The sequence below is a fragment of the Lemur catta genome, chromosome 15 (assembly GCF_020740605.2).
Source record: "Lemur catta isolate mLemCat1 chromosome 15, mLemCat1.pri, whole genome shotgun sequence".
Taxonomy (NCBI): Eukaryota; Metazoa; Chordata; class Mammalia; order Primates; family Lemuridae; genus Lemur; species Lemur catta.
The window spans coordinates 14684410-14711644 of NC_059142.1; the positions used below are offsets into that span (position 1 = coordinate 14684410).

A 27235-nucleotide genomic window follows, 5' to 3' on the forward strand; every position below is an offset into this window, starting at 1 on the left:
GGTACATATGCTTTCAAACACCTTCAGAGTGTGTGTGTGTGCGTGTGTATGTGTATACATGGCTCTTTCTCTGTCTCCAAATGGAATCATATTATCTTCTAACTTGCAGGGTTTTTTAACACTTATTATATCATTGACATCTTTCCATATTAACCCATAAATATTTATCATCTTAAAGGCTACCTATTCTATTGTTTGTATATATCATAATTTTTATGCACAAACCCTTTTTGCCATTAGCTTTTATTGTTACAAGCAGTGGACATCCTTATATAGTACAGTGAACATCACTACAGTCCTGTGCAGTTTTCATATGCTAAAATTTTAGAAGTAGAATTTCTGTGTCTCAAGGAATGTCTGTTTAACTTTTTTTTCCGAGACAAGGTCTCGATCTGTTGCCTAGGTTTAGAGTGCAGTGACATCATCATAGCTCACTGCAACCTTAAACTCCTCGGCTCAAGCAATCCTCCTGCCTTGGCCTCCTGAGTAGCTGGAACTACAGATGCATGCCACGACACCTGGCTGATTTTTGTAGTTTTTGTTGACAGAGGTTCTCACTATATTGTGCAGGCTGGTCTCAAATTGCTGACCTCAAATGGTCCTCCCACCTTAGCTTCCCACAGTGCTAAGATTACAGACACGAGCCACCACACCTGGCCTTGTTTAACATTTTGATAGATAGTTGCTGGTTTGTCCTTAGCACAGGTTTTGCTGGTTTCTGCTCACCGGGAGTGTGTGTGAGGCCCTCATGCTCCTAGCTTTGTCATTAGGGCAGCTGTCAGTCTCTGTGGATATCAGAAGACAGACAGCTTTGCCCCCATAAGTGGGACCGTGATTGTGGTAGAGAGGCTGCTCATATAATCAACTTCAACAGCTTCTTGCAGGAGCCAAAGTGAATGAATTAACCAAGCATCGCCAGACTGCCCTCCATCTCGCTGCTCAGCAGGACCTGCCTACCATCTGCTCAGTCCTCCTGGAGAATGGAGTGGACTTCGCTGCTGTGGATGAGAATGGAAATAATGGTAATTCCTGGTCATTCCTCTGTGTACAGTGCTGAGTGCCTCGAGCAATCCTCTCATTCTAGGTGGAAGTGCACTGCGTCCTTGGGCCTGTTCCCCCTTGGGGAGGTTGGCTTTTATAGGAGCAGAGCTGTGACAGAAAGTGCTCTAGGCAGGGCATCCAACCTGCTACTGATTAGGCCTGGGATAGCCTCCCCATCTGATTGGTAGCGCTGGAAGCCTAAAGTGGCTTTTCGGGAAATTATTCGATCTCACCTTTGGATAACTGCTAAGGCTCATGAGATTGCATTTGTGACTCCTTGTTTTGGGGGGCGGTGAAGACCGGAGGGTGGCTTGGTGTGTGGCCAGTCGCTGCTGTGGCTGGGTCCCATTTACAGAGAGGTTTGCGAGGGTGAGGAGGAGTTGAAATTTTTCTGTGTGTGCCCCTGGGCTTGCACAGTAAGAAGATTTACTCCCCAGCTCTTCACCTCGCTGTCATGCATGGTCGGCTCAACAACATCCGGGTTCTCCTGACAGAGTGCACGGTGGATGCTGAAGCTTTTAATCTGAGGTGAGTGTGTGTGGTCCTAAGCAGGGACCAGGGCTCCACGGCACCTGGCCTGCCACTTAGAGCTAGTGGTCACTGGTGCCTCCCATTGTCCCTCAGGTGTACACTGCAGAACTGGCTGCCGGGCCACTTGAACAGTTCTTGGTCCCCTTGTATTTTTGTCTTTATAAAAACTCCCTTTTAGGTTGGGCATGGTGGCTCACACCTGTAATCCTAGCACGTTGGGATGCCAAGGCGGAAGATTGCTTGAGGCCAGGGGTTTGAGATCAGCCTGAGCAAGAATGAGACCCCATCTGTCTGAAAAGTAGAAAAATTAGCTGGGCATGATAGTCTGAGCTACTCGGGAGGCTGAGGCAGGAGGATCACTTAAGCCCGGGAGTTTGAAGTTTCAGTGAGCTATGATGACACCACTGCAGTCTAGCCTGGGCAACAGAGTGAGACCCTGTCTCAAAACAAAAACCCAAAAATCTACTTTTTAGAAAAACTTTTGTGACCAATTATGTATTATTTAGGTTATCCAGGATTGCAGAGTTTAGAAAATTCCATTTCTTTTGTGTATGATGGCCTTGGCAGGTACATAGCTAACTTTTCCGACTTGCTTTATCAGAGGTCAGTCACCACTGCATATTTTGGGACAGTACGGCAAAGAGAATGCAGCAGCCATCTTTGATCTCTTCCTAGAGTGCATGCCTGAGTATCCTCTAGATAAACCAGATGCAGAAGGCAACACAGGTATGTAATAAGGCGTTTGCATGTCCTATCTCTCTTATACACCTTACTTTCTGGAAAAACAAAAGCCCAGGCACGCATGTCATTATCTGAGGGCATTCAGCTCAAGGCATTTTGGCTGGGCTCTCTTGACCATCTGCCACAAATCCCTGTGATGTAATTTGGAGTGTCGTTTAGGCATAATCACGTCTGAAGTATATCTAGTGCTCCAAAGTCTTACCCATGTCCAAACAGTCTGCCCACTTGTTTTTGTTTCCCTTTTATCTGGTCAACTATGGCCCTACCCAAGCTCCTAAATGCCAGCAGAGATATAAAATATAACCACCTCACAGGCTTCAGAAGGAGGAAATGTGCTACGGTATGTGTTGACATGCTTTGAAAAAGTGGCAAATTATATGCAAATACCCGGGACACCTTCTTATCAAGGGGATTAATAAATAGCCCTCTCCTGTAGTTTGCTGTAGCTACCCACTATCACTGTGTTCATTTGTGTAGCTTTCAGAGCTTTCTGACGTATTTTTGCATTCATTTTCTTGTTGAATTCTCACAACAATCCCATCAGGGAAGCAGAGTATATAGATGTAGCCCCATTTTTCAAGTAAGGAAACAAAGACTGAAGAAAAACCAGAATGAGAACCAGATCTCTCATCCCCGCCCAGAGCTCTCTGAGCACCTCTGTTGCTGCTGCGTCCCCATTCATGCGCCCTTACGCCAGGGAGCTTCTGTGGCCTCCGGCAGAAACGCAGTCACCACGGGGTACTCTGAACCTTAGCTTGGGAGCATATTATTTTGTCACCGGTTCTTAGTCTTGGGGAAGAGGTCTTGGCCTTGATACATGAATGTGTTTTTTAAGCTGGCAGCGATGGGTCTGAGTTTCAGAGGAGTCAGGCCCTGGGGTGAGCCGCCGGACCTACCGTATACTCACTGGGGGTCACTGCCAGGAGCAGGTGAGCAGGCAGGCACGGAGGGGCTTCATGTCTAGGCTTCTGATTTACGGAGACCTGGGTTCACATGCCTAGCTCCGTCCTGTCCTAGAATGGTGACTAGGTAAATTTTCTACCCTCTCTATACCTGTTTCCTCATTCAATAATGAAAATAATAACCCTCGTCTTATTGGATCATTGTGAGAGTTAAATGAAAGAATTTAAATACATTGTCTGGTGAAGGTCAGTGAAAAGGAGCTGCTGTTAGCTGTAATTGTTGGTCGGGAAGGCCAGCAGGATGGCCTGGCCAGAGCCTGGGTTCCACTGGGTCTGCCCCTGCAGAGAGGAGAGGCTCCATGGGGCAGAAGAACTTTCTAGAGTATATTCCCCATGCTGATTTTTTTCTTTCTCCATGTGTACACAACTCACAGGTCTTTAGGTGCAGTTACATTGTGTAAAAAGATCTTTGTCCTCTGTGGTAAAACCATTGTTTCATGCCAGAGGAAGGCAATTGGGACAACAGTGTATTTTCCTTCAGTGTTGGATGCCTACCTACCTGTATTACCTCACTTCTCTTGTAGCCAAAGCTCTACATGGGAAAGACTGTGTCTCTGGAACCGCAGCTACTCCAGAATCCTTGGCTTGTGGCCAGATCCTTTATTGGAAGGGGCTGCCAATCCTCCAGAGGTCTTATCTGGGGCCCCTGTGTGTCTGTGGGGACTTGCCAAACAAAGGTTCTGTCAGCAGTCTGTCCTGCCCTCGGCTGTCCTCTGCCCACCCTTTGGCAGTGCCAGGCTGGGGCCAGGTGGGAAGTAGCCCTACCTGTGTTTCTGTTTTCCAGTGCTGCTCTTAGCATACATGAAAGGGAATGCCAACTTGTGCCGCGCCATCGTCCGGTCCGGGGCTCGCCTTGGGGTGAATAATAACCAAGGCATCAACATTTTCAACTACCAGGTTGCCACCAAGCAACTTCTGTTTAGACTATTAGGTGAGTGGCCTACTCTTTGCTCTTTCAGTGCAAGCATTGTTACAGTGTGGATTATCTAGATGTGTTTGTGATCTTTAAATCTTACAATGGCTTACTGTGCTGTCTGAACCAGCAGCTTCCCAGGCACCATACAGAACCATTTCTATGAATGGGATGAAGGGCTTTGAGCAGTGTTGGGAGGGTCACTGTTAGCAGTCTCTTTTCAAAATGCCCCACCTTGGAGCCCCTGTCAGATTCCTACTTGCCCTGAACCTTCCAGAAATCCACCAGCTCCAGGCAAGTCACCTTTGCCTGTCTCCTGGCCGTTAGGCCAATTCAGATTCCCTGTAGTCTTCAAAATGGCCTTCCCCACTGACTCTTCCTTTTCTGTGTTCCTTTTTTGGAGAGAAGCACTTCACTCTTCCTGATTTCACATCTGTGAGTCTGTATCCTTCCCTGTTGAGGTGGTAGAAAGAGTGAGAATGTGCCTGCACGTGCCCGTGCTGTGTTACCGCCCACAGTGGAGACAGACAGGCAGAGGAACAAGCTCAAAAATACTTGGTAGCTGTATGATCTCGGTGTGGGTAGCTTGCCCAAGGTCACAAGGCTGGTTTGTGGCATCTAGTCTACTTTAATTTTCCCTATTCCATGCACTTATTTGGCCTTTCTATTTAATTTTTTTTCTTTTTATAATTTTTTCAGTACATAATGAGGGTTAAGGTCAGCCTTTTAAGAGCTCAGCACTGGTGCCGTCACAGTGCTGGCGTGTAGAAGGTGCTCGGAAGTGACTGACTCGTGTGCTGCTCCCTCCCATGAGCTCAGTCTACTTCTCCATGTGGCGCCGTCAGAACAGTGCCTGGCAGAGTCAGAGTTCAGTAAATAAATCCTAGTGATTGTTGTTGTCTACACTGATAACTCCCAACCTAAATGTGAAGACTGAACTCTGTAGAAAAGAGCTCTGGTTCTTTCTTGTAGGTCTGTTCTCTGCCAGTGATCTCCCCACACATCAGGCCCTCCATCCAGAAGCCTTTGTCTCATTCCTGCTCCCTGCCGCCTCCTCAGCGTCCCTTGTCTTGGTCCATCCTCTGTGTTCTCCTGACCATGTGGCCCCGGCCAGCATTTCTAACTGCGTGGTCTCTGCTCCCTCCCCACCAGCCCTCACCCTTCCCAGCCCTCCCTGAGTGTGTGGATTTCCCCCACAGACACTGCGCTGGTTCACGACCTTCACACTATTTCCTTTCTCCCCAGTCTATCTGGCAAATACCGATTCTCCATGGTCTTGTCTGTGAAGCTTTTCCTGGGCCAGTTAGAATATATTGCTCCTTCATCCTCATGTCACGCTGCAGCGTGTTGCTGTATTGACTGGTCTGTTAAGCCCCGAGTTACGCCTGGCACAGTCGCTGTTTGACAGGAACTAGTCTGACCCTGTGTGTGTTACAGATATGCTGTCTAAGGAGCCTCCGTGGTGCGATGGCTCCAACTGCTACGAGTGCACTGCCAAGTTTGGAGTCACAACTCGCAAACATCACTGGTAAGACCCCCATCAGCACTTGCCAGAGGAGGGAGGGGACTTCTGCGAATGTTATGGCTTCTCCCCTTTTCCATGATAAGCCATGAGCCTGCCAGGGCCCTGCAGTCTTCTGGGCAAACCTTGACCAAATGGAGGGGTGAAAGGGGTGAAGTGACAGGACTAAGCGTACCCAAGGGTCCTACTGAGGAATAGATATGCAAGAAGCACACAGACTGGTGGCTGTCCTGGTGGAAGCTGAGGGCGCACAGGTCCGAGGCAGCCCATTAGGCCTTGTGTCATCTTCCCTGGGTCTGCTGCTTGCAGCAAAGCAGAGGTGAGTTACTGCTGCCCTCAGTGTGCCTGAGTGTAGGCTGCTCTGCCAAGAACCAAGGACCTGTTCCCATTAAAGCAAGACAGTTCTTTTGCTAGTGCTGAGCTGCTCTTGCAAAGGCCTTCAGTGTCACTTTAATTATTGGCTAGAATTTTGTTTTAATGGACTAAAAGTTATACATGAATTATTGTAACTTGGCTGGCAGGTGGCAGAGTTGACCATAGAGTACTAGTCACGGGCCGCCCCTGCAGGCCAAGGGCACTGTGGTGGCTGTACCCACGTGCCAGGAAGCAACCTGCTCTTTAGTATTCCTCTCATCCTTCCTTTCTTTGCTTCCACAGTCGTCACTGCGGACGTCTTCTTTGCCATAAATGCTCGACCAAGGAGATTCCTATTATAAAGTTTGATCTGAACAAGCCTGTGCGAGTTTGCAACATTTGCTTTGATGTGCTGACTCTGGGTGGGGTCTCTTAGTGAGCCCCCAGGAGGGTCCAGGCCACGTCCCCAGTCACCTCCCCAGCAGCTGCTCTGCTCACCAGCCTGCCGCCACCCAGAGCAGGAGCTGGCGGTCGTCTTCCTGCAGCAATAGACTGGAACAGTTAAGGACCATGATGTGATAGATCCCATTTCAAACGATTCCATATGATTGTGTGTGTCAGACTGTGATCGATTTCACTAGATGTCTAATTGGAACAGGCCAGTTAGCCTAAGTGGTAAATGTGATTAGGAATTAGACCCCATTCTGCTAACAACACACAAGGACACTTTGAGAACCATTTTCCCGTCCAGTAGTTCCGTGTCCACCTCAGAGCATTCATGAAGTCTTCCTGCCTGGGCTGACTTACGAAGCAGAGCCTCGCAGAGTAGGAAGCTGGCTGCGTAAGGAGAGCCGGCTTTACTCTAGGGGAAGTGGCTGTGTACTTTTCTGCACAGTGTTTTCATAAAGATAATAGGATCCTCTTGCCCTGAAGTCTTTTTTTTTTTTTTAAGCTAAGCTGTATTTTTAGTGAGCTACCCCTTTTAAAAAGGTGAAATCTTTCTAAACAGGGTTCAAAGATGAGAGCTGAAAAATCGTGGCCTTAACAACTGAAAGCTTTACCAGTGTTCATGCTACTGAGGTGTCAGGAGTGCAGTTTGGCAGCTTGGCACCTCCTGGCAGCCGTCTCATTCTCTCGTCTTGCTGCGTCCTGTCTGTAGAGTCCTCAGTCACTCTGCCGCTAGAGAGTGGTGGAGAAAATGCACTTTTATTGTGCTGCACTTTTTATATAGCTGCATTATTGGTGATTCCAATTTAAAAATCCATATTTAAAAATACCCTCACACATCCTTGCATCAGTGATTCTAATGATCAGCTATGACTGGACCTCAGCTCACACTAATCTTAAAGGAAAAACTACAGAGTGTCTTTTAGAGCAAGCGAGTCGTTCAGGCCATCTGATAAGAGGGGGAATCAGTAAGGCTTCAGCCCCCGGGCATCTCCAGCCTCAGGACGGCAGGTCCTATGTCCTTGACACGAATGCTTCTTGCTGAAACCTTTTCCTAGTCATGCTGTGAGTGCCGTTGGCCCCATTTCTGTGTAGCTGGCCCTACCCCATAGGAGCCGATAGCCGAAGGCCCTGGCCAAGGGAGTGCAGCCCGTCCTGGAAGGCTCTGGCTTGTGTGCTGAATGAGGCCGCCAGATCTCATGGGGCCGTAGTCGCTGCTAGTACACACATTAACCTTGAGGTGTTAAACTTCTTTACTTTTTGAATGTTTGGCCAGTTTTTTAAAAATGCACATTTAAAGAGAAACTTTTACCACTGCTTTTTAAAAAACAACTCTGAGATGAACAATATGTTACACAGTTATACTCAGAGATTAACAATCTCAATCATAACATACTGATTTTTCCAAACATTTTAATAACCACTACATTTTTTGCATTAATGAAGTATGGATATATGTGTAAAAGGGACTAAATATTTTTTTTACAACATCCTGTTTTTTTGTTTGTTTCTTTTTTGGATAGTGGTATGTCCTCTCTGTTGCTGTAGATTTATACATTCTACTGCCTACATATGTGTGTACAATGAGCTGAGAAACCGGAGTGCTACTTTTTTTTTTTAAATATTTCTGTGATTTATAAGATATATATGCTTCTATGTTAATATGAGCTTGTGCACAATGTTTAAAAGAAAAACTTAATTAGAAGAGTTCCACTGTCCCTTAGTCTGTGACATATTTCATATAGAATTTTTATAGAAAAATCCAACTAGTCTTGGCAAACATTTGACCATGTGAGGCATGTGGTCAGTTTCCATTTTCTATTGCCTGAAAAGGGCCACAAGGAAGCAGGGCTTAGTTAGGTAGCTTGGTTCTTTAATTAGAAAGTAAGATAATCATGGTTCAGATATGAATTGAGGTGGTCAGTACATAGATGCTTGTTCTTTTAACGTTCGTAGTGGAGAGGGGAGGATGGGGATTCAATCAGGAGGGAATTCATGGGATTGGATTTCCATCAGGGATGGGAATTCATGAGGCTGATTGTGCTGCCCTTGCCTACCGCACCAATTTCAGTCACAGTCTTACCTGTAATTGCTCTTAAAATCTTAAGATCATGTTTAAAATATGTTGATTCAAGCTTCTGTTTCTTCACAGAGTCCAGGGATAACAGTGGTACTGACCAGCCACGGATTGGGGGTACATTTTTTTAGTTCTACATTGGCTTCAGGGTGCATTCGTGTAGATATAGAAAAAGCATCTTTCCAATCTTAGGAAATCTCCCTGACCACGCCAATGTTCCCTGGGCTGCACTCAGCAGGTTCTTTGAGTGGCAGCTGCCCCAGTAGGACTCCCACACACACTGCCCTGGCCAGGGCGAGGCATGCTGAGTCCCTTTTGTGCTCTCCGTGCTGTCAAGACTTGCCTACAAAACTGCCTAGCTGTTCTCGTTAAATTTTAATCTATAGTTTAAGTACTAGTAGGAAAAACTTAATTTTTTCATTCAGAAAGTTGCCAATTGTGAATGAGTAGAGCAGGAGGAATAAACTTTACTGAAATATAATTTGCTGCATCAGTCAACCTTGTTATGCTGAATTAGCTTTTATAACTGCCTCTTACTCATCACCAGATTTATCATCATACAGTGTATTCTCAACAGTCTTTTTTTGCTTTTAAGACGAAGGTACAAACCATGTGCTATATATATTATAAATTGAATGGCTTAAACTAATTTGCTATGATCCTCTAACACAGAAATTTCCCCCAAACTTAAGTGCCTACACTTAGGACTTTTTAATTTTCAGTTGTCTCTCTAGAGGTGTCTCACTGAATGATGTATTAGAACATGTGTTCCATTTAGAGTTTTGTGCTTGTGCACTGTCAACCCTAATTACAAATTTAGTGGAGGCTGGATTAGATTGCTCAGTTCACCTGCCACATTCTCTCCAAGGAGTGGGGTCCACGTGACCTTTAGTCCTCTACCTCAGAGCCCTGAGTCATTTCTGACCACCCTGTTCAGCTTCCTCGGTCTTCTCCCTGAATGGAGCGTGGAGCTCAGTGTGCATGTGGTCTCACCACTCTCCCCAGTTCATGCCCCGGCCTGTTGCACCGAACCATTACGGCACTAATCTTGTCTATAGGCATGGAGAGGAGGGAAGGTCTTGGGAGAGGGGAGAGCCTTGAACTTCATCTAAGTTTCCTTTATCTGGAGATAAAGAACACTTCTGAGCTGTGTAATACTTAGACCTGAGAGGCAAACTAACTTCCCAAGTGACAGTAGCATGAACAAGTAAATGTAATGCTTTCATGACAGACACACTTGCTTCCCTCAGGACAAGCCCCCGAAGAACTACCTGCAGCGCCAAAGCTTCCCACTCCCAGGCGGGAGAGGAGGAGGCAGAGGGGAAACAACTTGCCAAAGGGATTTGGAAGCCACATTCTCACTTTGTGGAAGTAACTTAGTGAAGAGCTAACAGTTTGACAAGACATCAACTAAACACTTAAAATTCCCAGAAGTTATAGATGCCTTAAAGACTTTCTTTGGAAGATCATTACTTGTACAGTTCCTTTTTTGTGTGGCACAAATAATATATTAACCTGTTAACAACTGATGACATTGGTTTTTTGCAGCTAGGGAGTCTTGAGTTGGGACTGCTCAACTTAATGACTTGCCCTTGTCTGGCAGATGTGTGAGCTGGCTGTTACCAGGACATTCCTGTGTGATACCAAGGGGAAGGGCAGTAGCTGGGCAGAGACTGCAGGCACACATTTGGGTTGGTCCCCTTGGCTTCCAGACCATTTGCGGTGGTGCTCAGTGTGGGGTGATGGCATCGTATAGGACCATGGCGCTTATCGGCATTGTTCCTTTGGAGTCCGTGTAATGGAATGTATTTTTCAGATACTGATATTTGCATTTTCTGTAACAGTTCCTTATAATAAAATGAAGTAAAATTGTGCATTTAAAGTGGAAACTTTAATAAGACATTTGTAGTTACTTCTAATGCAGAGGTACCGATAAGCATTAAAAACAAACAAATTGAAAAACTCCTGACGTGTGAATAAATTTCTTTAAGAGCTACCCTCTAGGAAAGTTTGAATTCCAACATTTTTCAGAAATACACTGTTGACAGCAGCCAAAAAGTGGCTGTTTTAGGCAAACTGAGTAGCTACATGAACTTACTGTGCTCTTGGCAACATGTGTGATCACAGGTGCACCAGCTCAGTCACCTGGCCCCACTCAGGTTCTCCAGAGGGGCCAGGAATGCCCTCCCTGCCTCCATTTTTCAGGAGCAACTCAAGGGGATCCACTCGTGAGCTTCCTGCTGGCCGAGGTTTGAAGAGAGGACTGGCACTGTGGGCTTTAAGGGAATACTAAAAGTTTAGGGTCTTGCAGATCAAAATCTAGTCCCTGTACAAATCATACAAATCTAGCAGCTCACTTGGCCCTCACGCTTTCTTGAACATACTCCTTTTCTTTACCTGCCTTCCATTGTGCTTACCCCCAGGTCAGACCGGCTGTGACGATACGTCTCATTCTCTGGTGGCTTTTCTCTCATAGTCCGTGGGTGCTGTTAAGAGCTTCCACAACAATCCCAAGCAATCCCAGTAGCCACCCTTGAGGTGAGCGGTGTTAACCGTTCTGTCACTGGTCATGCTGTGTAGCACAAACAGTAACCAGGCTTACATTAACTTTCACATTTTTGCCCAGCTAGGGAAAAGCACTGGGTTTTTGTTCTGCTTTTTCATTGGCTGATACTACCGAGCAAGTTTCACAATTCTATGCCTTAGTTTCCCTCTCTATACAGTGGAGGTGACATGGTCCTTTCTAGCTCGCAGGGTTGCCTGGAGGAAGGTAATCAGTAATCAGTAACATGTCCTTGCTCTCACCCAAGTACGCAGATTCTGGTGTGCACACCCAGGGCCTCTGGTGAGGGCTGATGGCAGCAACGTCTGCCACCCACTTGAAAGAATCAGTAGGAAGTGCTCTCACGGGTGGGGTTCTGCCCAGGGTCGTCATCCTCCTCTGAGTGGCACCTGCAGATTTCGGAGCAGGCACAGTCCCAACTGCCCATGGGCCAGCTTCCAGAACACAGCTTCGCCCCAGAGCAGAGCACGCACAAGACCGGGCAGTGGTCTGGTGAGGTTCTCTTCGTGGTGCGGTTATGCCGTGGCTGAGTGGTGACCAAAACATCCCCACACTCTTCACTATTCTGTGTTTCTAGAAAACCGGGATCCCAGAATCAAAAGGCAGATGTTGAGATTTCCTTCAAGATGCTGGAGGGCAGCTGCCCACCCTGTGCTTTACCACCGCTCACTGGTGTGGCAGCGAGAACAGACCTGGGTGAGACACTCAGCCCCCCCACGATGGGGGCTGTAACTATTTGAAGAGGTGGGGGGATACTTATACCCCTTTTCTAGGCCACAAAATGGAAGCTTCTCAAGGTTGGCATAGAGATTAAATGAGAACAAAGCACCTTGCACAGGGCCGGGCCCAGCATAGTTGCCAAACACTATTTTTGTATTTTCTTCTCCATTTCCCTCTGCCAGCAAGTCTAACTATGCTCAGCTGTGCTGAACTTTCTGGGCCTCCATCAGGGAGGGCTGCCCTGCTCCTCCACACGGTTGCCCAGGGCCACCTCTCGTGGAGAGGCACTCCTTCAGCAATTACCTGGTTCTCATGGCTGAGCCCTTTGGACCATGAAACTGACAATCTATTCTTGCTGAGTCCTTTGCCCTGACACGAGGGACTCTTTACCACAAGGCGAGTGGCCAGCACTGAGGAGGAAATGAACTCCTATTGAGTAAGGAACTGCGCAGGCTCCTGAAGCAGCTGAGGTCGTCCTGGAACACAGGTTCGGAGGTCTTGGCATCAGTCAGAGATCTACGCGTGGCCAGAACCCACACCTGGCTGAAATGACAATGTGTACCTTGTTTTGTTCCTTTTTTGTTTTAGGAAGGGTCTGAACATCTGTGGACCTGGCCCTCATACTGTCCCTGCATTGCTACCCCCAGAACTGGCCTTTGGGTGCCCTAACCAGGGGCTTCCTCCACCATACTGTAAGCCCCCACTACCCATCCCCACCCCAATATGATGCCTGGCACATAGCAGGTAAATACTTGTTGACTATTTTGGCCCTAGAGGAGGCCAAAGCAGTGGCAATGACTAGTTTCCAGTTAGCCTGGAGTTGAGGGCTGTTTCTGGTTAACAGAAGCCTCAGAAACTGAGCTCAAGAGCTGTCTGGAACGCAGAATAAGATCCTGATTTCAGCTCTCCTTTCTGTTTGTCCCTGCTCCAGGGAGGGCACAGACATAAGTAAATACAGAGGAGTGAAAACGGCACTGAGTCAGGAGTCAAGAACCTCGAGTTCTAGGCTTGGCTCCATTGCTCTGTGACTTTAAGTTCTGTGGGCCTCAGTTGTCTCCTCTCCAAAACTAAGAGCTAACGGCACTTACCACACACACACTGGGCACCGTGGATATGGATCTTTGTCCTCAGAGTCTGAGGTCCTGTGCGAGGCTGATGGAGAATTCGTGGGTAAAGCCACTGGGATGTAAGTTCTTTTAGGAGTGAGCAGAGCCATGGGAACCCAAGGAAAGGGAAGGCTCCCAAGAGAGGACTGACTGAGCTGAATATGGAAGAAATGAGAGGGACTAATTGAGTGGAGGAAGAAGTGTCATTCCAGGCAGAAGACATAGCTGGTGCGAAGGCCCTGCGGCACAATGCACTGAGAGGAAGGCTGGAGAGGAGGGTGCACGTGGGGGTGATGGACCAAAGAACAGCCTCCTGTGCCAAGCAGCTGAAGAGCTGGCACTCGTTCCTTATAAGATATGGGGAGCCACTGGGGAGGTTTAAGTGGGGAATCAAGAAAGATGACTCACAGCAGTGTGGGGTATGATTGGAGGGAGTGCAGTTAGACTCCTGCAGTGACCCAAGTGACAAATGACAGCCTAAACCAGAGTGCTGGGAACAGACGAGAGGGGCTGGAGAGGAGAGAATGAAAGAGGTGGAACTGCCAGGATCTGGAGATGGGCTGGGGGAACACGAAGGGGTCGTGGATTGCTAGGATTCTCACTTGGTGCACTGAGTGTAGATGGTCGTGCCATTCACTCGGAGAACTGGAAGAAACACAGGCGGGAAGATGGAGATTGAGTGCCAGAAATGGAGAGCGTGAGGTGCCTACAGAAATGCTCTGGAGAGCAGCTGGCAGTAGACACGCAGGTGTGGCAGCCGGAGTGGCAGCCGAATGTGGAGTGAGAAGAGCTAATGGGAAGGGGTTCACGGCGGCGAGGGGGCTTTCAAGGAGACTGAGAAGGGCTGGCCGGAGGGAGAAAAGGGAAGGCAGAACGAAGCCTAGTGGAGGTTTCATGAAGGACGTCATGGTCGGCAGGTCAGTGCCACGGAGACAACAGGGTAGGTAAGAATCGTGTGTGGCTGCGGGAGTTGCCGATACAGATTCCACCCTGCCATCGAGGAGAGAAGGCCGCTGACTGCTGCACAGCGACGGGGGGCCGGGACCCCAGCCAGCGAGTCTAAGCCGTTTTTTCAGAAGGCTTGGCTGGGGTAGGAAGTAGACATGGTAGCTACAGAGCACTGGGGTGGAGGGAGAGTGTTTTACTTACGATGTGCGAGAAGTGAGCTGCCCAGTGCACACTGAGGAGGAAGAGCCAGCAGGCAGGGAGAGGTTACAGGTACAGGAGGGACAGGTGAGGAAGATCCCAGTGTGGCAAAAGAAGCTGCCAGCCAGAGCCCGGCTGTTGGGGACAGCTGTGGCCACAGGGCAGGGAGCCGTCAGTCCACCAGTGAAGGGGAGGCAGCCTCCATGTTCCAGTCGGTGAATCTGGAAAGCTCTTTAGTGAGATTAATGATGGAGAGAGAAAGGAGGAAGGACAGAGAATGTTCAGATAAGTGTCGAGGAGAGTGGGAAAGGGAGTTGAGGTGAAGGCTCAGATGAGAAGCCAAGGCCCTGTGGTCACACCAGCCTTCACTTCACTGTCTGCGAGTGGGAACTCTCCTTCCTTCATCTACTTAACAAGTGAAGAAGTCAAGAGGTAATGAGCTGGGTATGGTGGCTCACACCCGAGGATCCCTTCAGCCCAAGGGTTCAAGACCAGCCGGGGCAACAGCAAGAACTGTTTCAAAAAAAACCTTGCTGTTATGCTAACCAGTTACCTCCTTAGAGCTGCAGAACTACCTTTTGTTCAAAATGCAGACTTCTCCATTTGAAAACACACCACGGCCCGGCACAGTGGCTCACGCCTGTAATCCTAGCACTCTGGGAGGCTGAGGTGGGTGGATTGTTTGAGCTCAAGAGTTCGAGACCAGCCTAAGCAAGAGCGAGACCCCTGTCTCTACTAAAAAGAAATAGAAAGAAATTAGCTGGACAACTAAAAATATACACAGAAACAATTAGCTGGGCATGGTGGCGCATGCCTGTAGTCCAGCTACTAAGGAGGCTGAGGCAGGAGGATCACTTGAGCCCAGGAGTTTTGGGTTGCTGTGAGCTAGGCTGACGCCACGGCACTCTACCCAAGCAACAGAGTGAGACTCTGTCTCAAAAACAAAAAAAAAAGGAAAACACACCACACCTGATTTTAAATGTTTAAAGAAAAGAAAGTCTTTGCTTTAAATTGTTGCTTTGCTGAGACATGTGGATTTGCTGCATCCATATAAGCACAAGCTTTTCATTTCCAGGATGGGCCTATCCTGTTGTATGATCACTTCTCACTGTACCGGACCTGGAGGCAACGCAGTGGGCCTTTGGTTGTAATTTCAAGTTTGCCTTAGGGTAGAGGCCTTACTTACAAGAAAGGTCAGAAAAGTCAGGGGTCACAGGTTTAGCTCCAGAGTTATATTGATGCTGCTAATTTATAAGGCTTTTAGGGACGAGTCTGCTTGTTTCTGCGAGGAGTTGTGAGGGAACGATGCAGCGCCTTTTTGCTCGTGCTCCAGATGCCCTGACGGGGTCGGCGTTACGGACAGGATCCACGCTGGCAGCGGATCCAGGCAGCCTGGGAGTCCATGGGAAGGCAGCTGTTGGAGCTCAGAGACTTTTTCCTTGTTTATCCAGTTATTTTGAGTTGGTCATAGCTGTTCCCGTTAACATCTGAGGGCTCCGAAGGAAGACGGCAAGTAGATACAGGGCAATAGTGGTAAAAACAAGATGCCCGGCACTGGGCAGGTTGCAAGCTCTCCCTCAGTCACCAGACGGCGAGCCCATGGTGAGGGGGCGTGAGCCACATTTGCAGAGCATGGCCGGAGTCCTTCTAGACCCTCCTGTTTCACGCCAGGAGCCATCCTAGGGCCTATTCGAGTTCTAGGCAGGCCTTTGTGTGTGTTATCAACATGTAGGGCACCGGCTCAGAGTGGGAAGGAGCAGGTGATGGCTAGAGGTGGGCAGCCTGTGTATTCCCCCAAGCTGGGGTGGTCCAAGTCCCCTCGATTTCTGTCGGGGGGGCTGTCCGGCATGTGGTCACTAGGGGGGCCGGTTGTTCTCACACACACGCAGTGGGGCTCCTTGGCACCCGGCTTATACAGCTTCCTGGGGACACCAATCCAATCTCTGCTCACACCTCCACTAAGGATAGAAGGAAAGAGGACTTCTTAAAAGCGTGAGCGCATGAGTCTCTCCCTGAAGGCGGGAGGAGGAGGCAGTGAGGCAGGCCTTACACAAAGTGTAAGCATTCACTCCTCTTGCTGTCTTGGTATTTTCCCACGGCAGCAGTCTGCAGCGTTCAGCCCCCCGAGCCTTGGTGCTCTGTCCTGCCTTCCTCCAGCTTCCCCCGCAAGGGAAGAGTCCGTGGTTCCCTTCACTGTGCTCCTGGGCCCCTGCCCTGGCCCTTTCTAGGAGCAGCACCACTTCCCTGCATTGTGCTAACGGTTTTGAAGGGTTTCCCCACTGGCCTGTGAGCTTCTCAGGAGCAGTGTCTGGGTCTGATTCCCTTCTCCCTTCCCCACGACATCCTAGCACAGGGGCGTGTCTTGATCTTAGGGTCTGGGGCACTTGAGGGGGGCTGGACAATTGAGGTAACTACTCCTTTAGGGCCCACTGGGCCTTGGCCAGCTGGGTCGGCCTTCTCTGGGAGGCACAGGGTGTAGCTGCAAGCTGTCCTGTCCCCTACACAGGTCCAGTCCTTGATGTCACCAGGCTTCAGAGATACAGGATTCGGGTCTGGCCCAACACAGCCTAAGCAACCTCCTGTCCTAGGCAGAGGGACCTAACTCATTCTAGGGTACTGAGTTCAGTCTCTCATGAACTCACAGGCCTTGCAAAAGGAGAATGAGGTTCTTAGAATCGATACCTCATATAGGTTCCAGTGCCTAGGACCAGGATCACCTGGTGTCAAAGAAACTGCCACCCAGTTAGAAACCATCCCACTTCTAGCTGACCAAGGATAAGGCACCAAAATGCCTCCCCCTTCCATCCCACCATCCATCCCATCATCAGAGAGCCTTACTCCACCCCTGGCCCCTGCCTTTAAAGCTCAGTCCTCCTGTCTAATGGGAGATAGATACACACACACACACACACACACACAGAAAATAACAAACTGGGCTGAGGCAGAGGGACAGGGCCTCTAAGTTCGTTGGGGTGGGTGTGAAAGGGCTTTGTGGGGAAGACAGGGCACAACTCAGTCATGCAAGCAAGAAGGTTCCTCGGCGTGGAGGGCTGCGAGGGAGAGAGAGGGAGGCAGCCTGGCCCAGGGAGCAAAGTTACACATCTGCGTGCACACAGGCCGCCTGGTTCCCTCCTGCAGAGCACCAGGCACTAGGGCCACCTGCACTCGGGCTTGTGTCCCAGGAAGGTTCACCCATGTCCCAGCTCCTCCCCATGAGGTGGACAGGCCGGGTTCTCACAGCCCTCTTTCTTGAGACACAGTGACACTGCAGAAGCTGTGTCTCTTCAAAACTGGTGGCCAGGAAAGAAGGAGCTTTCCTTCCTGCTTTTTTTGCCCCTTCTCCCCTGAATTAAGGCCGAAGAATTGTGTGAGAGATACGGTAGCTGGGCCTGGAGAAAGCTGGTGGTTCTGACTGTTTGCTCTCGTCCACACAATAAATCAGCCTCAAGGAGAACAACGAGGTCAGCCTCTCCCTGTGGAAGAGGGTGGGTGTGTACAGCACTTAGGGACATGGCCCTTCTCTTAGCAACAGTGGAGACTTCCCTGTCCCTCCTCAGTGAGAGCTGAGCTCTCACCTTGAGGCCCTGGAGGCTGAGAGGTTGGCCCAGTGTTGGGGGGTTGTCTAGTTTCTGGTTTCCTTTTTCCCCTTACCAGAGCTAAAGGAGGCTCGAGGGACTCAAGCTGAAGTGTGAGTCCAGACTTGCCTGATGATGAAAGCAGGAAGACCGTCTCCAGCTTCCCAAACCAACCTGGAATAATCCCCGTGGCACCATGTCTAAGCTGGCTCACCCTACTTCACTCTTACAGGAAAGGACTTTTCTATCAGCCTGAACTTCCTGGAATTACTCAGAATTTGCGGGGTTTTTAAGACAGCACATGAGGGCAGCATCACTGTGTGTCCCCTCACCCCTCCTCCCCCAGTAGACAGGGATGGTTTGCACTGACAAACAGGAAACTGAGGCCACGGACCACTGAACAGGCCAAAGCAAGCAAGAAACGGGACTTGTGCCTTCTCATTCCCAGGCCAGGGTTTCCTCAGCAGGGTCTCTCGGGAATTTGGGGGAGGGGAGGGGAAAAAGATGCCCAGGACTCAACCCTAATAATTCTCATTCACTTTTCTAGAGGTCTCACCATCACTAATTTTTAGAATGCCCCAGGAGATTGAACATGCAGCCCAAGTTCAGAATCATTATCTACCACAGAGTATTTTTGAGAACGTGCCTCCGGGTTAACAATTAATTCTTGGCTTCACTGAATAATGCAGACTTGATGAGCTGGAAGTTCGGTTTGGGACAGAGGTGGGAAGGAGCAGAAGGGAAGCCTGCTTACCTCTCTTGGGAGCACCAGAACCGGCTGCCCCTGGCTGAGCTCCACTCAGCATTGCACGGTGGAAACTTCTGCTTCTCTTTCAGTTTCTGTTTATTTGCCTCCAAGCCTTTGGTGATCATGGCTTCTACCTGCATCAGTTCTGGGGTAGGCAGTCCATCCTCTCTGTAGAACCTTCCTATCACCCTCCCTGTGGTGACAGGAACATGGATGTCAGAGAGACAGTGGGAGTGAGGCATGAACAGATGCTTAGCTTCTTAAGCAACTGTAGTAAAGCTCAAGTTCTAGGGTTTCTGACTTCAGGGCCCTACACTAGTCTGCTGGTGTTCATTTATTACGAATTCATATTGGAGGGACTTTTGGTGCCTTTGATCCCAACCTCTCTGAACATCTTATAGGACCTCAGGTTGTAGCTGCTATCCCTGTTCTAGCTTAAGGGTCCTCCAGTATGGAAACTTCCAGACAGCGCTTCCCTGAGAGTAGAGGCACGTGTGATTCATTTATCAGTGCTGCACAGTGCTTGGGGCACACAGTAGGTATTCAATAAATACCTTATTGGCTAACATGTTTATGGCTTAATTCTTCCTAACATTAAATTATTCTGTCTTACATAACTATAAAGAAGTCATTTACTGAGCATTTACTCAGTGTCAGGGACCATGCTAGCACTTTACCATTATTTTTTAATCCTTGTAACAACCTATGAGAGAAAAGTCATTGTTCCCATATTCGTAGGAGAGAGGTTGGGAGGGTAAACAACTTAGGGAAGCCTATTAAGCTTGTAAGTTAACTGGCTCCAAACCCATCCTCTCCCCTCTACCACTCTCCTCTGGCTCAGTCATGCGGTGGACATAAGTGAATGGAAACTGCTTTTCCTTTAAAATGCCTGTCAGAATTTTTAAAATTCTAAGCTATGGCAGCAGCCAGCACGTGGTCCATCAGCCTATAGGCCAGCAGCAAAAAGGGATCAGTTCTTAGGTGCAGGGACCTAGTGTACCCAAGTCCTGAGGTACAAAGGCCCTTCACAGGCAGCACCTGCCACAGGGCAAGAGAAGCTGAAGAAAGCTTTTCTGGGAGGTTTGACCAAGTAGGAGGTAGCAGTGTATACCTGCCCCCAGCCGTGTGGGTCCAGCCTCTGTCGTCCCGAAGACATTCAGTGTGTCCAAGATTCAGTTCACGCTCTTAAGTCCAACTCTCTCCCCAACTTTCCCAAATCTATGTCACCTCTGGCCTCTGTTATCTAGATTGGGAGTCTGGGAGCTCTCTGACTCCTCCTCCACATCCATGTGCACACCGCCCTTCATTCACGTCTAACCCCACAGCGAATCGCGTTAGCCCTACCTCTAAGAAAGATCTTTTTTTTTTTTTTTTTGACACAGAGTCTCACTCTGTTGCCCGGGCTAGAGTGCCGTGGTGTCAGCCTAGCTCACAGCAACCTCAAACTCCTGGGCTTAAGCGATCCTCCTGCCTCAGCCTCCCGAGTAGCTGGGACTACGGGCGTGTGCCACCATGCCCGGCTAACTTTTTCTATGTATTTTTAGTTGTCCAAATCATTTTTCTATTTTTTAGGACAGATGGGGTCTCGCTCTTGCTCAGGCTGGTCTCAAACTCCTGACCTCGAGCGATCCTCCCACCTCAGGATTGGCCTCCCAGAGTGCTAGGATTACAGGCGTGAGCCACTGCGCCCAGCCTCCAAGAAAGATCTTGATTGTTCATTCCTCTCCATGTCCACGGCTACCACCCAATCCAAACTATGGACTACAATAGCCGCCCAACTGGTTTCTCTGCTTCAGCTCACACCTTCTTACAGTTTTCTCCACAACGCTGCAGTGATCTTTTTAAGACATGAATTGTATCATGTCACTTCTATGCCTGATTTAAAACCCTCCAATGGCCTCCTAAAGTATACGGATAAAATGAAAGCTTCTTATCAGGGCCTCTAAGGCCCTATAACCACTTGACTTGCATTTGCTCTTGAACCCCTTGTCAAGCCACTTCCTCCCTCATTCGCTACAGGCCCCCGCACATTGGTTTCCTTTCCATTTCTTGACCACGCCTCACTGCTCCCCACCTTAGGCACTGCTCTTCCCTCTGCCTGGAATACTCTTTCTCAGGTCTCAGCACGGCTACCTCCTTCTCTCCTGCCAGGTCTTCGCTTAACTGTCATCTCCTCCAAGAAGCTTCCCCTGACCATCTGCCCTAGGCTGCCACGCACCCCCAAGCATGCCTCACGCAACAGTTTCCGTCACAGCCCCGTCTAGAGTTGTCTGATTTGTTCTCTTGTTTATGACGTGTCTCCCTCCACTGTGAGGCCCAGTGTTCCCAACAGCTTAGCACAGAGCATTCATTTTAAATACCTGTTAGAGGAATAAAGGAAGGGATCAGGGCCCTAGTCACAGGCCTGCGGTAGATGAGCTGGCCTGGCACAGAATTTTCCGCTATAGGAGGGCTCTGCATAAGTCTGCCTTGGTGAGTTTTAGACATGAGACCCAAAGAGAGGACAGTCGTAGTAGAGGCAACAGAGAGAGAGTTCTAGAAGCTGTGTCATGAGGTCATCACTGACTGGTTGTGTCATGTATCACAAGTAGCAAGCACTTGGACCCTACACAATGGCTTTAACAAATGTTTGATTAGCGTAACTACCACCTGGGACACTGTTCACTCAGGATGTTTGTCTCCTCAGAAGACAAAATAAAAGGGAATTTTTCAAAATAGCACACAGATTTAGGTTTTAAGCCTGCTGGGCTGTGTGCTGACGCCAGATGCCTGGAACGTGGCAAGAGAGAGAAGCTGCCCTCCCGGAGCTGGTTGTTCAAGGATGGTGTAGGCAACCAGTGGCTTTGGTACAACTAAGGCCAAAGCAAGTGGCTTAGCCGTCCTCTCCCAAGATTAAGAGTGAGGGACACAAGTGCCCCATCCATCTCCTTCTGAGGCTCACTGCTACACTAACAACCAGAGTTTAAAAAATCTGAAAAAAATCCATGGCTATTTTTCAGATTTTAACCTTGAGCTGAATCGCTAAAGAACCCCAGCCCCTTAAAAAAAATTGTAAGTCAACCAAATGAAATCTATGGAAATGACCTGTGGTCTACCTACCGACAAATACATAATTCTTCTCATAGAATGAAAGCCAGGTGTGAAGTGTCAGCATCTCAGAGAATGACAAGCCAGATACGTCATCCACAAGGCCTGCTTCAGAGTAGTCCCCAGTCACAAACGCTCTGGACGCATCTCGGCCTGCAGGAGAGAAGTTTCCATCAGATGATGTTGTAAATCTCTGACACTGTACCAACTCAAGAATCTATCTTCTGAGAAAAATCTCCTAACAACCCCTACTCTCCCATCCCCTGGGAAATGTCATCCCCACTCCTTGGTGACAGAAGTTCCTGGACCTTGGACACACATCTCTTTGGCATTTGTCTCATTCTTTCATTTACCTTCTGCAACAGTTAACACAGCTGACCACTTCCTTTGGCTTCCATGACACTACACTCCTGGTTTTCCTACCTCTGTAGCTCCTCGTGGTCTACTAGACTAAGGGGTCAATTACTGTCCACACCTCTGCGCCATCCACATGCCCCCACCTGACAATCTTCCCCATCCCTGTGGTTTCAAATCCCACCGACATGCCAAAGACCGTGAAATCTGTATCTTTGGCTCAGACTTCTCCTGAGCATCAGACCTATGTATCCAACTGTCTACTCAACATCACTTGGATGTCTTAAACATATCACAAGTTCAAAATGTCCACCCCAAACTAATAATGGTCATTAGCACCCCCATCCCCAAGAAACTTTACCCTGCTATTCCCTATCTTAATAAATGTCAACCAGTTGCTCAAGCCAGAATTGCAGTTCTTGCCACTTCCTTCATACCTCGCATCCAATCAGTCTCCTAAATAGTCCTTGTATCAGCCTGCCTGTCTCCACCTACCACTCCGCAAGCCCAGGCTGCCATCCTCTCTCATCTGAACTACTACAGGAGATCTCCCTAGTAGATCTTCCCACATTCATTCTTGCCCCACTAATCTATTCTCCATGTAACACTTAACTGATGTTTTAAACACAAACTGATCGTGTCATTTCCCTGCCAAAAAGTCCCCTTTGCCTTATGATAATGTTAGAATTCCTTAACATGTCATTCAGTGCCCTGCACCTACTGCCACCAACCTTGTCTTGCCACTTTCTCCATTGTTCACTACACTGCCTTCCTCTCTCTCCTCCTCCCTGACTAGATTAGGGCCTCTGGTAATACCAGTACTTTTTCCTCTTAACATTTGTCACAAAAATAATTCATTAATTGTTTGTGTGACATCTATTGAATGTCCACTAGTAAGTTTTATGAGGGAAGAGAACACACTACTTACTCTTGCTAGAATCATTTACCGTTGATTCCGCAGTGTCTGGTACAGTGCCTGATCTTTTAGAAAATTCCCAATAAACATCGGCTGAATGAAATCAATACATGTACAGCCAGTTTATTCTAGCCAATTGATTTTTCAACAAGCGTACCAAGACAATTCAATGATGGAAAGAAAAGTCTTTTCAAACAATGGTGCTGGGACAACTGAATAGCTGAATTGGACCCATACCTCACACCATACACAAAAATTAACTCAAAATAGATCAATGACCTGAATGTATCAGCTGATACTATAAAATGCTTAAACGAAAACACAGGTATGAATCTCTATGACCTTGGGTTGGACAATGGTTTCCTGCTTGAACTCAGTTGTTCAAGACCAGCCTGAGCAAGAGTACAACACGGCCTCTACTAAAACTAGAAAAATTAGCCAGGCTAGCCAGACATTGTGGTGCATGCCAGCAGTACCAGATATTTGGGAGGCTGAGGCAAGAGCATCGCTTGAGCCCAGGAGTTTGAGGTTGCAGTGAGCTACAATGATGCCACTGCACTCTACCCAGGATAACAGAGTGAAACTCTGCTTAAAAAAAAAAAAAAAAAAAAAGGACCAAGGATTTAAGTAGACGTTTCTCCAGAGAAGACATACAAATGGTCAACAAGCACATGAAAAGATGCTGAACATCAGTAGGCATTAGAGAAATACAAACAATCAAAACCACAATGAGATACAGGTTGAGCATCCCTTATCTGAAATGTCTGGGACCAGAAGTGTTTAGGATTTTGGACTATTTGGAGTAGACTGTATGTACCAGTTGAGCATCCCTGACCCGAAAATCCAAAATCCAAAATGCTCCAATAAGCATTTCCTTTGAGCATCGTGTTGGCACTCAAAAAGATTCAGATTTTGGCACATTTGGACTTCAAATTTTCAGATTAGGGATACTCAACCTGTATCACTTCAAACACAATAAGTTTTGGTGAGGATGTGGAGAAATTGGAACTCTAATACATTACTGGGGGGAACGTACAACTTTAGAAAACAATTTGGCATGCTGGGCCTGGTGACTCATGCCTGCAGTCCCAGCACTTTGGGAGACCAAGGCAGGAGGATCGCTTTAGCCCAGAAGTTTAAGGCTGCAGTGAGGTATGATCACACCACTGCACTCCACCCTACGCAACAGAGCGAGACCTTGTCTCTAAAAAAAGAAAGAAAGGAAAAACAAACAAACAAACAAACAATTTGGCAGTTTCCCCAAAAGTTAAACATAATGTTACTGTATGGCCTAGGAATTCCACTCCTAGGTATATACCCAAGAGAACTGAAAACATGTTCACTCAAAAATGTATACACAGATATTCATAGCACCATTATTTATGATAGACAAAAAGTGGGAAAAAACCCAAAGTCCATCAACCCATAAATAGATAAAATGTGGTATAGCTATACAATGGAGTATTATTCAGCCATAAAAAGGAATAAAATACTGATACATGCTGATACATCATGGACGAATGTTGAAAACATTATGCTAAGTGAAAGAAGCCAGACACAAAAGGCCTCATGTATGATTCTGTTTATATGAAATGCCCAGAATAGGCAAATCTACAGAAACAGAAACTAGTGGTTGCCAGGGACTAGAGGGAGGAGGGAATTGGAAGTGATTTGGAGTTTCTTTTTGGAGTTATGAAAATGTTCTGGAACTAGATAGTGGAGACGTTTCCACCATTTTCTGACTGTATTAAAAGCCACTGAATTATAAAAAAAGGACAGATTTTATGTGTATTATACTTCGATAAAAAATAAAACTATTGACTGAATTAATGAGTAAATGAACACATCTTCTTCCCTATTAGACTGTGTGGGTAGAGGGGTGTTATGTTATAGACATCTCTGACTCCTTAGCACCTGACACAAGGCAGGACACATGGCAGTGGTCAATAGATGCTCAATGCAGTAGAGCACATTGCAAAAGATAAACCACCCCAGAAATGGAAGGTATTATGTCCACACTTGTGCAAACATGTGTGACAGCTGCATCAGCATGTGGCAGGACAGTGCACCAAAAAGTGCCCTCAACTGGCTGGTACGAAAGTCCTTGCTTTCAGTCCCAGCTCCATTACTAACTCACAGTGTAGCCCTGGGTAAGTCCCTGCCCCTGCTGGACTGTTTCAGGAGCTTGGCAGGACCAACTGGACTTAATTCCTTTTCTCTAAATGCTTCTATTTCTGAAGTTCTCCCTGGAGAGAGGAAGTGACTTGTATTGAAGTGCCGGAGGCAGCTTCCCAATTTCCCTAAGAAAATGACAAGTGGAAGAAAATGTTTATTTAATATCAGCCTAGTCACTGGCCTCAGGCCTGCCCTGTATTTTTTTTTCTTTTTATATCTGGTAGGTTGTCAGTCTCTGGGGCTAGCAAGGCAACATCTTTAAAAGTACTAGGGTGGTGGTCCTCGTCCATGTCCTCTCAGTACTTAGTTGTGAGGGCTTCAGGCAAATCACATTCTTCTATACCCCCAGCTGTAAAATGGGGACAACAGAACAAGCTTAATTTAACAAATGTTCTTTGAGGCCTAACATACGATAGCTTTGTTCTAAGTACTGAAGGACAGAAAAAGTGACTGGACTCCTTTCCTGTGCTCTAACCTCATCTTTTTTCAGAAAGACAGACAGGTAGGTACATCTGTACTAGAAGCAAAAACAAGTCAAACCAAATGTACTATTTTTAGAGGTAACTTGGGGATAGAGTGGGGGAAGAAAGGTTACTTCAGATTGGGGCACAATGAAGGGATGGTTGGAATTAGCAGGGTAACTGTGAGGGCAGGGAGAGGGTCTCATTCATTTCTGTGCCCTGAGAAACCCACAGGAGTCTGGTACCCCAGGCTTCTGATGGTGGCTAATGAGTATCTAACAGTAGGCAGTAGACACGTTTCTCCAAGTTAGTGAAAGGGGCAGCCTTGCAAAAATAACAGGAAAGTACCTAATCCCACAATTTCTCCCCTAACAGTTAAAGATCAATCCTGAGTTCTCTCACTAACAGGTACCCTGCAGGAGTTCTGTTTTGCACAACTGCTGAAAACAGCTGAATGGACGGAAAAGAGATGTAAATCTCTCTCTTTCAAAATTGTTTTTTGAGAATCTGCTTTTAGAGTTCCTGAGTAAACAGCAGGAGAACGAGCTCAAGGCCTCAACCATATCTCGAGGATGGAGTCACATCTCTTGTGATAATCCCTTCTCCAAGAAAAGGCAGGAAACCAAGTCTTGGACTTTGACATCCTGCTGCCGCTTTTGTTATCAACTGACAGCCATCACTTTTTTTCGTCTTCTTCCCCCCTTAAAATCAGCAAGCCACTTGGCCTCCCAGTTGGCATTCCCATTTTTCTTTGGGATGCCAGGCCATCTCCCTGCTCTCTTCCCCCCCTCCCCTTTCACTCTTTTTCCTCTAGAAAGATAAAATAAATTTTACTTTTATATATCTTAATCTCTTAGTGAGAAATCTTTCTCCATCCGCGCCGTGAGCACCTACTAGGTTTTCCACCTTAACAATAGGTTACGCAGAGCTGTGGGGAACGACGGGGAAGGTGCAGGTAGATAACAATTGGCCATAGTCCCGCCCGCGCCACAGAACAGAAGGATGGTGCACCTGAGTCCCACCTGCCGCGCTGGTCTGATGAGTGTGGGGCAGCGGGGAGAGCAGACGAATGAATGAATGAAGGAATGAACGACGCACAGGTGGTTACCAGCCCGCGCCGGCGGAGGAAAAGGCGAGCGCAACCTCGCTGATACCTGCGAAGCCGCTATAGTGGGCCCCGGGCTCGTAGTGCCTCCGGCCCGAGGACACATCGTAGACGCGGCCGAGCAACGCCAAGTAGAGGCCCGGGTCTCCAGGGCCGCCGCGGTAGCGGGCCAGCTCCTCAGGTTCGAAAAGGCGAAAGCCAGAGCGGGGACCCCACCAGCCCATCAGCCGTGCTGCCATCACCGCAGCTGCCGCTACAGCCAGCCCCAGCCAGAGCCCACGGCCGCCCAGCCTCAGCATTGACACAGCGCCGCCACACTTCCCAAGTTGCCGCTTCTCTGTCCACAACTAAGATGGGGGACGCGCCGACCGTGACGCCACCAGCGTCTCTGTGTCTCTCTCTATCTTTCTATCTCTCTCTTTCTTTGGCGAAAAGCTGACTCTCTGACTCCGACTCTTTCTCTTACTTTTTCAGCATAGCTTGTGAACGCGAGGGGATGCTGAGGGCGTGGAGCAACTGCCAGCCCCTCTTGGCTTATAGGTTGTCGGCCCCCAACAAAGATGGCGAGAAAGGAAGCTGCGGGATGACGTAGATGTCGTGCAGACGCGCCCTCTCGGAAAGCAAAGTTCCTCCCTTTGCGGCCGAGCTCCCCGCCTAGCTGTCGTGAGCTGGGAAAGTCCACTTGACGGCG

At 48.1% G+C, this 27235-nt stretch overlaps 2 protein-coding genes across 7 annotated transcripts in view; one reads left to right on the forward strand and one right to left on the reverse strand.

Annotated features, from left to right (window-relative positions):
• The window catches only part of ANKFY1 (ankyrin repeat and FYVE domain containing 1), an 89942-nt gene extending 78032 nt beyond the window's left edge, over window positions 1-11910 (forward strand). The window contains exons 20-25 of one of the 2 annotated variants that reach the window (XM_045526042.1): window positions 875-1022; window positions 1479-1569; window positions 2174-2298; window positions 4060-4206; window positions 5626-5716; window positions 6368-9069. In XM_045526042.1, the coding sequence (XP_045381998.1) occupies window positions 875-1022; window positions 1479-1569; window positions 2174-2298; window positions 4060-4206; window positions 5626-5716; window positions 6368-6500 (735 nt within the window). In that variant the 3' untranslated portion in view covers window positions 6501-9069. Of the gene's footprint in view, window positions 1-874; window positions 1023-1478; window positions 1570-2173; window positions 2299-4059; window positions 4207-5625; window positions 5717-6367; window positions 9070-11728 lie in introns of those variants that run through there. The other variant, XM_045526043.1, reaches the window with a different exon arrangement.
• Window positions 8364-27132, reverse strand: LOC123620628 (neuferricin). Of its 5 annotated transcripts, none has more exons than XM_045526045.1 (4): window positions 26594-27132; window positions 21546-21686; window positions 18453-18639; window positions 8364-10864 (listed from the first exon to the last, which is right to left on the reverse strand). In XM_045526045.1, exons 1-4 carry the CDS (start codon window positions 26841-26843, stop codon window positions 10801-10803), a joined length of 642 nt encoding a protein of 213 aa, XP_045382001.1. In that variant the 5' UTR covers window positions 26844-27132; the 3' UTR covers window positions 8364-10800. The 5 variants fall into 5 exon arrangements, with proteins under 5 accessions (XP_045382001.1, XP_045382003.1, XP_045382000.1 ...); XM_045526047.1 differs by lacking the exon at window positions 8364-10864 and adding an exon at window positions 15054-16081 and having other exon boundaries at window positions 27011-27132; XM_045526044.1 differs by lacking the exon at window positions 8364-10864 and adding an exon at window positions 15054-16081.
• Window positions 27133-27235: the final 103 nt, after the last annotated feature.